Genomic DNA, 10,395 nt, shown 5'->3' on the forward strand with positions numbered 1-10,395 from the left:
TGGCAACGGCGCCAAAATTTGATACCATCTTTTTAGTATCAAAAATAAATACCTAATACTACTAACAGAAGTCAGCGGTAATTAGGGTCGATCTCCACAAGGAGGCTAAAGTATCTATCTGCTAATCTCGTCTGTCTAGTAACAAATTGGGGGGGGGGTTTAGATTTCTTTCTAAACTACTGAAGGTCTAAGGCAAGAGAAATAAAATAGAGAGCAATAAAGGCAAGAAAAGCAAAAAATATGATCAGATAAGGAGAGATATGTCAGGATTTCGGTTCACCATGGCAATTCACTAACTCAGTCATAAATAGTACAGGCGAACTACTGTGAGGCGGGCAAGGGAAAAGTCCTTCCGGTCCGCTATCTATCCTAGATTACAACTAACTTAACTTCCGTCCTCATTAGGGTAGTCTACTGTTCATAAAAGGCCTGTTCATTCTAATCTTCCGATCTAAGAGCGAATTTAACCAGATTAATGGGCTTAGAAGCGTGCACTCAACTAAACGTATTACAGTTATATTTTTATGGGCACAGTTCTCACAATTAATTGTCTAACATATTCATGACTCCATCAATTCCCTACCATAGCTCCCCTAATCCTAACACAAAGGAGTTCAGCTACTGATGCTTTTGATGCAATCAACAACAATAACAATAAGCATGCTAAGAGAAGACATAATAAGTAGATTAAAAAGATGAAGCATATACTAATAAAGACAACAATGAAATAAGAATTAAAAGACAAAGGCAAAGAAGAGAAATAATTAAGAGTAAGCAAAGAATTAGATTAAGTAGAAAGAGTAGAGAAAGATTACAAAATAGCGAATCCGGCAATGAGAAAAGTAGCAGCAGTGATTAAGAGAAGTAAAATATGATTAAGATGATAATAAAATGTTTATAACCTAATCCCGACTTCCTTTATATAGGGAAGTGATTATTAACATAAAATAAACCTAACACGGAATAAGAAACCCGTGTATATATGCTAGTCACTCGATCGAGCAACGTTAAACTACTCGATCAAGTGATTCTCCAGAAAAACCTTTCGATCGAAAAAAAGTAGCTTTCAATCGAACACTTACAATATTGCTCACTTTGATCGAGTACAACAGGGAATCGATCGAGCATCTTCACTGCCAAAACTACTCGATCAACCACCAATAGTTCTCGATCGAGTGTATTCCACTGAAATCAACAAGGAACCCGTTTGGTTAGCTTTCAAGGACCACTTTCACGTTTCCAAAGGGACGACATTCTGCTCTAAATCTCCATCTCCTCAAAATGCATGCTAAGAGAAACGAATAAAGAGTGATTCCACTACTTTAAGATCCATTTCTGCAAATGAGACAAAACGAACCAAAGTAGCCAATTTGGGGGATTTTGCAATGAAAATGACATAGAAATACGTGCATTAAGAGGCTAAAAAGACTATATAAATTTCACGTATCAGTTATAGATAAGAAATTTTTGTCAAGCGATCATTCAAGTTTTGATTAATTGTCAGCACTAATCAGGATATATTTTCCATTGCAGTTGAGGATATGAGCAACAAGGACGTACTACATGTGTAAGGAACATGTAAATGGGTTCGACAACATTGGTGCTACGTTAACTGATTTTAAGAACTTCCACAGATATGTGAAATGCTTCATCCATAAACGGGATGGGCAATTGCTCATAGATCGGTTCAAGAATATGACAGAAAATAGGCAGGGGTTTTATTTTGATTATGAAGTTGACGAGGATAATAGCCTTCGTAGGGCAATCTGGGCTGACAGAACTGCTAGAAGGAACTACTCGCTATTTGGAGATGCAGTATCGTATGACCCAACATACTCGACCAACAAGTATGATATGATTTTTACACCATTCACCGGTGTAGATCACCATAAGCGGTCAGTAACATTTTGTGGGGCGTTGATTGCCCATGAAGACCATGAATCATTCCAGTGGGTTTTCAGCAGGTTTTTGAATGCTATGGGGGGGGGAACGAGCCCTAGTACATTATAACAGATAAGGATCTAGGGATTATTAAGGCCGTACCCCTTGCCTTCAAGTCTGCACGCCACCGGTTTTGCACGTGGCATATAATGAACAAGGTGTCAACGAATTTCGGGGTGAAAAGAGAAGACTATAAGGAGTTTCTTCAGAAAATGAACGACATTATATGGGACAACACCCTAGAAACAGTGACTTTGACGTTAGGTGGACGAAAATAATGGAAGCGCATGGTCTTTTGAAAGAAGAATGGTTTACAGAAGCATACGATAAAAGGAGCCAGTGGGTGATGGCGCATTGCAGGGACTTGAACATGGGCGGTGTAATGAGGACAACGCAGAGATCAGAGAGCATTAATAGTTTTTTAAGAAGTTTGAGCAGAAGTCAGGTATGTTAGTTGAGTTTTGGATACGTTTTGAGAGCGCTATGGACCATCAACGGCATATGCAGAAGAGGCTTGACAATGATAACCGACACTCAACACCAAAAATTGCAACGGATTTAGCCATAGAGGAATACGCGCCAAAAGTGTATATCCATGAGGTTTTCAACAAATTTCAACATGAGGTCATTTACTCGGTCGATACATGTAGGACCGGGGGTTATGGTGAAGTAGATGGACTTGAGGTGACTGTCGTTAAGGATTCATGTAAAGAGAGGAGTTTCGACGTAGAGTACAACCCAGTTTATAATAAAGTTTTTGATAGAAGTTATGAAGTATGTAGCAGATAACTGAAGTTACACGATATATTGCTAGAGTTACACTGTCTGAACAAAGAAGTTATACATTTGTTTGAAACTTTATAAATATAGTAGTAGATGACTGAAGTTGCAAGATATAGTTCTAGAGTTACGTTATTCGAACAAAGAAGTTATACATTTGGCTTAATCTTTATCTATGTAGTAGATAACTAAAGTTACTTGATATCGTTCCAAAATTACACTGTCTGAACAAAGAAGTTATACATTTGTCATCTAATGAAATATGTTGTAGATGACTGAAGTTGTATGATATAGTTCTAGAGTTAAACTCTGTGGAAAAAGAAGTTATTTAGTTGTCAGAAACTTGTAAATTTAATTTTATTTCAGGGACACTTGTGGCACGGTGCAGCTGCAGAATGTTTGAAAGGAAGGGAATTCTATGCCGACATATAGTATGGATTTTTTCAGCAAACGGCAAGACGACAATACCAGAAGATTACGTTGCTGCAAGATGGACAAAGGATGCACTTCAATTTAAATTATCAGCCTGTGATGGTGAACTAACGGGTGCAAATAGTAGCATTGATGGAAAAGAAGTTGAGATGGTCAAGTTGTGGTCAGAAGTTCATGTGACCATTGGTTTACTTCGTGGTATGAGTGTGACTGAAGTGGTGAACTTAAGCTCTTTAATTAGAGAATTCAAGGAGAAACTTTTACCGTGCAATAAAGCTTTGACTAAGCAACAAGAATTGGAGAAAATTCTTGGTTGCCCCGCCAGTGAAGGTTTAACAATACTTCCACCAAAAAAATCTAAAAACAAGGGCAGCGGTAAAATAATGGTGTCAGCTAAGACTAAAGTCATTGCCTTAGCTAGTAAAGCAAAGCGCATGTGTAATAATTGCAAACAAATGGCACACCACGATAAACGGAACTGGCCTAACCCATTTTCAGAGCATCCGCCATTATCACCAGCATCTGAAGAAGAAGAAGAAGAAGAAGAAGAAGAAGAAGAAGAAGAAGAAGAAGAAGAAGAAGAAGAAGAAGAAGAAGAAGAAGAAGAAGAAGAAGTATTAGTTGGCAATAGCAAAATACCTTTGTCTCAACAAATTATTTACGCTCTTTTTCCTTAAAAGGTAAAGAATCTGGTGAGACGGAGGGGTATTAAGTAGCTAGCTTTTGTCTATTTTTGATGGAAGTTGCACTGTAATTAATTAGTTGAGGTGCATTAATTCGGTAACTTCAACTTATAGATTGTATGACTTCAGTCATATTATGTGCAACTTCAAGTTAATGTTAGAATGCCTGTGTATGATTATTAGGATATCCTGCAAAACTCCTATGCCTATTGTATAACTGTTACACGTTATCGTATTATGTATAACTCTTGTCCCTTTTTTATAACATCAGCTAACAGCATATATAACTCCAGTAATTGATTGTAAAATTACTAATAATGTGTAACTCTTAGACATTTATGTGTAACTTCAACTTATATTATGTATAACTCGTATCCCTTTTTGTATAACTTCACCTAACTTCAGTCATAATTTTTCCAAATATTTCGTATACTGTTACTCTTTGGCCATTCTGTATAACTTCAACTAAAATTATGTGTAACTTTTACGCGATTTTGTATAACTTTTATTTTAGTTAAAACAGACCAAGAAGAAATAGTAACAATCTATTCACAAAAAGTTGCCTATGTTGTTAAGAAGTTTCTTGACAATAGACTAGAGTTACAAAATATGTCATATGTTCACTACAAAATGAAAAGAAACACTACATAATGAACAGAAACACGTTCTATTTTTTGACAGGTTTTTTGGCCAATATCCTTTTAAGTTTTCGTCTGACTTCTACTTGCTTCAGGATCTCATCTTTCTCAGCTACGAAACTGGTGACCTTGTGCAAAATTCCTTTTCCTATGACGTTCATGTCAGCTAGGACAAGAGTTGCTGCCAGCTGGATTACCAAATAACGACGGTTCACCTTCCTCTCAAGATCCACATGATGAAAAGTATCACTGACACGTCTGTCGCGTACCTGTCAAAAATAAAACCTAACGGTCTCAACTAAAAATGTAGTAGAGGCAGTCGAGTATCGAATCCACAGGGAGGAATGCAACTACAGCTATCTATTTCTAATTCTACGGTAACAATTGGGTTTGATTAATTTTTTTGGTTTCTAAACTACGGAGTAAAAGGAAGAGAAATAAGGCAAGAGCAGTAAAGCAAGAAATGAATTAAACTATCAATAAGAGGGAGACATGTCGGGAATTCGGTTCACTACGGTAGTACAACAACTTAGCAGTAAATGGCTCAGACGAACTAAAGCGAGACGGATATTAGAAGGTCCTTTCGGTCCACTTCCCACCCTAAAATACCACTAACTTAACTTTCGTCCTCATTAGGGTAGTCTACTGTTTATAGCAGGCCTATTTAATCCAATCTTTCGATCCAGGACTAATTGTAGCCAGATTAATGGGTGACATAGAAGCGTGCACTCAACTAGGTCGAGAATTACAGTTATATTGCTATAGTGACAGGGTCTCTTATGTCAATTCGTCTAATTCATTCACTATGTCGTCATTATTCTACCGCAGATCCCCTAATCCCAACATGAAAGGAGATTAGCTACTCATGTCTATTGATAAACTAACAAACATGTAAATTTCATGAGAAAACATAGCGAAATAATAATAAAAAGCAATGATAATTAAATTAGAGCAGAAGAATAATAACAAAAACAAGAATTGAAAGCAACAGAAGGTTAATTATTATTAAAAGGGAAAGAGAATTACAATCCAAAGCAATTTAGGCGTAAAAGAACGAAACCGAGTGAAATAACCCAACGTCGAAAGTAACAGTAGAAGAAGGAAAAGTAACGTAGCAAGAGTTCTAATGTGAATGATCGTCAAAAAGGATAGTGAAGAGAATAAGTAAAGAGCTAAAGTCCAGAGATCCTAATTAACCTAGTAAACATAGGTTAAATAGGAAACAAACAATGTTTAGCGAAAATTAAACACACGGACTGAAGCAAAGCCCATGCCCGTGAAAAACCCCTCGATCGAGTGGATTAAACCACTCGATCGACCAATGTCTCAGCAGAGGGCCCTCGATCGACCAACAGGTCACTCGATCGAGGCCTGAATCATGTGCATCTTACTCGATTGAGGAAGGAACCTCTCGATCGAGCCTCTAGGAGCCTTGGAACTACTCGATCGTCCAAATAACTGCTCGATAGACCACTTGGGTCTTCAATTCAGCTCACGTCTTCACCCAAATGCTTCGTAATGCGTGCAACGACACTTCCAAGTGCAGCATCTCACTCTGGGACAATCTCGTCTCCTCTAAATGCATGCAAAAAGGACAGGAAAGAGCATGGTTCCGCTACTTTCGCGATCATTCCTACAAAAAGGACAGAATACACCAAAGTAGCCAATTCGGGGCAAAATACTATAAAAACAGTATATAAATGCATAGAAATACGTGCTGAAATAGGCCAAAAAGACTATATATTAGGCACGTATCAAATCTCCCCAAACCAAACCTTTACTCGCCCTCGAGTAAACTCAAAACTAAACTAATGGAACGGAAATGATAACTCAGAGCTAGCTTAACTTGTCTACTTGAACCACTTTAATGCAACAGAATCAACATTAAAGCTAGGCGGTCAATACGCAAACGAATTATAAGTCGTTCGAGAAATAAAGTCGACCTATCGACCTTGCAAGACCAACAAAACCGGACTCTCACGTGGTCACTCTTCTCTCATGAAGCAAAGGGCAAATGTTATATGTAAAAGAGAGAAGAAAAGACAGTCACTCGCCTGACTGCGACCTACATAGCATGCATGCAACAAAAATGAAAGACAATTCAAGTACTAATGCACACACTCCAACCAATAATGTCCGTCACAGCCGAGGGTTTGCAAATAATATGGGAATAGTGAGGTTCAGGTGAGAAAAGGCAAAACAAGTTATGGAAATGTGGAGGTAAAAGCGTCAAGCTAGTTCCTAACAGGACCATAATAAACCATCCGGATCTCAAACTGACTGAAAGACTAACACAGGTGCCCTTTACTTGGCACAAAACTCACTAAACTGGAAGCACAATCTCCTCAAAAAAATATAGAATAAGAGTGGAGGAGCTAGACGGTCACAAAGTTCCCTTTTTTAAACACCGTCTGAGATAACTAACTGAATCAACCAACCCTCTTGTCGATTGTACGTCTTCAAACATCTTCTCAACTCTGACAAGAGGGTCCAACTTTTTCACAACTTTTCTTTCTTTTCTTTTGTTCACTGTACACGTGAATTTCACATTTTTTCATATTTTTTTTTCATTTTTTTTCTTCTTTCACGCTCATTTTTTTCTTTTTTCAATACTTTTTTTTTTCTTTTCACTTCCTCCTTCCTTAATTCAAACACCAACTCCAAACGGGAATTACGGACCAAACTGCAACGACAACATACCACAAAAGGAAAGACTAACTAGCTTGACTAGGCAGGCTTAGTTTGGAATGTAGCTAATGGGTCAAAAAGGCAAGTTTTGGTCAATGTGGAGCTAAATGGGTGAAGAATGTAAAGAAAGAGGAGTTGCAAGACCCTCCCTGCATGTGACACCAACCGCAGACCCGAATATGTGCAATTGACAAGAAATTGAATGTCATAAATGTGCAAATGAGACGAACATGCTATGCAAGGAGTACTACTCTCAAAATTCCTAATGAACTGGTCATGAATGGCACCAGTTATGGCTCTAAAAACTCAGAATTTTTAAGTAGTTTGCCAATTTATCAGGTCAAGTCTAAACAGTCAGCTATTATTTGAACAGGAATTCGTAGACTATGCGTACGACTAAGCTAAAAACCATCAATAAAGTGCAAGGCTCAAGTGAATAGACAAGTTAAGTGCAATTTCATCACGGGAATCTACCGTTCCGACTCAACCTAAATGCAAAAATAAACGTGAAAATTTTTGAATTTTTAACATTTTCTAATTTTTTTTTTATTTTTGATTTTTTGAAAATAAACAACAAATGCAAACTGAAAAATGAAACGTGAATGCAAAACAAATGCAGATGCAGACTCAAAAGGATGCAATACCCTCCCCAAACCAAAACGGACAACGCCCTCGTTGTCCTCCAGATACACCAAACAGAAAAATGGGGGATGGGGGTATACAACCAATAAAAGAAAAATAAAGGAGACGAAATAAAAAGAGTGAAAGGACATACAAAACACGAACTTCCCGAACCAGCCGTAAAATCGGGGAAGTGAGTAGACAAATAACTACTCGTCGTCGGCACCGCCGTCTCTCAGGTACTCCGACTCAACAAAACGGTCTCCCCAAACCAGCAACAAACAAGGGGAGACTCAGTCGTCATCTCCAGCCTGATCATCCGGACCGGGTACGAACGGAGGGTCACTCTGCTCCCCTCTTGGCAGCTCTCGCTGCGCTGCTCGGCCAGAATCGCACCTCTCGTGCTACCGCTGTCTCCTCCGGCTCCTCCTCCGAGTCGAAGGTAGTGGAGGGTACCCGTCCCGGGGTATCGGTAGAAGGAAGGATGCGGCCACTCCTCCGGGAATCGGTCGCCGGGCTCGGATATGGAACTCGTAGAGCGGGAATGCAGCTAAAGCCATATCCCGTCTCATCTCGCAATGTACCCGCACATATCCGAGAGCACGGCATCACGACGCCTTGGTCCATGACCTCGGGCGCCTAAAGCAGGAGGGCAAACAAAATTGGCCGGAAAAACCGAACGAGGAAGGAGGGTCAAGTGGAGGTGGAGTATGAGTCCGAGTGGGTGTAGGCCGAGGCGTGGGGGTCGATCCCACTGGGCCGAGTCCGAGCCGAGAGCTAGAAGATGCTCGGCTTCCGCTTCCTCTTCTTAGAGGAAGAAGAGGGAGGGGTGAAGGTAAGGTGGTAGGTAGGTGGAGGTGGCCTCGCTCCCTCAGCAGCAGTAGGGAGCGGTGAAAGTGGCGGAAGGGTAGAGCACGGCAAGGTAACAGACGTGGAACCACAGATCTTCCACGTCCTCGCACTCCCCTTCGCCTTTGGGAACCAGGTCAAGACAGCCATGGCATCCAGGTCAAGGAGAGCCACCTCATCAGGTGCAGTGAGTGAAGGGTCAGTGGGGTAAAGGTGGCGGGCAATCCTAGTAACTAGCCCGCCACAGACAACAGCGGTCTTGACCCGAGTCCCAATACCGTTCCAATGCTGAGCTACTAGATAGGCAATGTTTAGAACAAACGAGGTACCGGAGTCAATGTTGAGATACCCCGCGAGAATCGCTAGCTCAGTGTTGGTCAAGTTATTGGGCTCAGGGCGCCCAAAAATGGTCTCTCCTAACAGACGCAAGTAATAACGGGGCGCAGATAAGTGAACGTGAGCTCCCTTCCGTGTCTGGAAGGGAGTGTGAGAAAGAGCAGCCCAAAGTGGCTGAAGGAGCTCTCGAGGTGGGGCAGTGGGACCGTCACTAACTAGTCCCAAAACCTGCCCAAACTTGGCCAAGGTCGATGATGCGACTCGTTGCGGAGTCGAAAGTGATGCGCAGAACCGGAGCGGTCGGCAGTGTAAGAGTCGGTGTCAAAGGAATAGGAGCTAAAGAACTCGTACGTAAGAGTACGAATGGTAGCCTCCTGCATGGCAATCAAACCCGACATACCCGTCCCGTTCAATAAACTACAGACCTCCTCGTAAATGCCTAAGGTCTCTAAGTCAGTCCGCGCAAGGAAACGGGTGGAGGAGAGAGGGCAACGAAGTAAAGTGACTAACCGTTTCCGGTGAGCCTCAGAAGTGAAACGTACCGTGGGCATCTTCGGTAGAGGTGTGAGTGCGCTCTCCCCTGTAGCAACAGCCTCAGAAGGGCTGGAAGTGACGGCTAACTGGCTAGCCTGCGGGTGTGGTCTCGGTGGCAGCATACCCGGCTGCTGGAAACGAGGAGTGCGTCCACAGTCCAGCAAAGAGAAAGGCCTGGTGGAAGTAGTGCTAGAAGCAGGGACTGTAGTGGTTACCAGGGCCGTAGTGGTGACAGCAGGGACCACTAACTCGCTCCCGGACGAGCTGGACGAGCTGGAGGACGTACTGGTAGAAGGTAAAGAACTCGCGTCCATCCTGCAAAGTATCGAAAGGGCACGAGATAAGAAAAGGTGCTGCTAACCGTGGTTAAAACAACCGCTAACCAACATGTGACAGCAAAAAGGATGGCCCTATTAGTCGAGAAAACCGACTTACAGCATACAAAACCAAACAATTCCTCAAAAATTTCGAAGAGTGGCAAGTGAGTGGTGATAAAATGATAAGGCAGTGACTGCAAAAGAGCTAAAAAAGCATGGAAACCAGAAATGGGGGCATGTATGACTCTGGGCAGTCGAGAATAACCACTCACAGCGCGAGATTCCCAATGATTCAAAGCATGTACTGGCGATAGGGGACGGGAGAGCAGTTAACAGCGGTTAACAACAGTAACAGGTAGGCGATAACCGCAAAAAACAAAGCGTGGCAGCGAGACAACCGTCTAACAATCGACACATTCGACTCACAGGGACCCTAATCGCGGAAATCGCGCAAAATTCGAATTTATCATGCAAAAACAGTGAGGAGTTGCTAAAACATCATCAATCAAGTTAATTAAGGGCATATAAACATAATTAAATCGAACAAATCGACTAGACATGGAATTTTCGAGCCCT

At 41.4% G+C, this 10,395-nt stretch overlaps 1 protein-coding gene across 1 annotated transcript; it reads left to right on the forward strand.

The window, feature by feature from the left end:
- The first annotated feature begins 1,563 nt into the window (after positions 1 to 1,563).
- LOC141640431 (protein FAR1-RELATED SEQUENCE 5-like) lies at positions 1,564 to 4,487 on the forward strand. Its single transcript, XM_074449235.1, has 5 exons — positions 1,564 to 1,895; positions 2,185 to 2,386; positions 2,449 to 2,647; positions 3,088 to 3,591; positions 4,351 to 4,487. The coding sequence occupies exons 1-5, from the start codon at positions 1,564 to 1,566 to the stop codon at positions 4,485 to 4,487; spliced, it is 1,374 nt and encodes a 457-aa protein (XP_074305336.1).
- The last annotated feature ends 5,908 nt before the right edge of the window (positions 4,488 to 10,395 follow it).

Source organism: Silene latifolia, unplaced genomic scaffold (genome assembly GCF_048544455.1).
Source record: "Silene latifolia isolate original U9 population unplaced genomic scaffold, ASM4854445v1 scaffold_79, whole genome shotgun sequence".
Taxonomy (NCBI): Eukaryota; Viridiplantae; Streptophyta; class Magnoliopsida; order Caryophyllales; family Caryophyllaceae; genus Silene; species Silene latifolia.

Coding starts and splice junctions, on each gene's coding strand:
- LOC141640431 (XM_074449235.1), top strand. CDS start 1,564: ATGTGTAAGGAACATGTAAATGGGTTCGACAACATTGGTGCTACGTTA. Junction 2,648..3,087: donor GACTGTCGTTAAGGATTCAT/GTAAAGAGAGGA, acceptor ATTTTATTTCAG/GGACACTTGTGGCACGGTGC. Junction 3,592..4,350: donor TAGTAAAGCAAAGCGCATGT/GTAATAATTGCA, acceptor CTTTTATTTTAG/TTAAAACAGACCAAGAAGAA.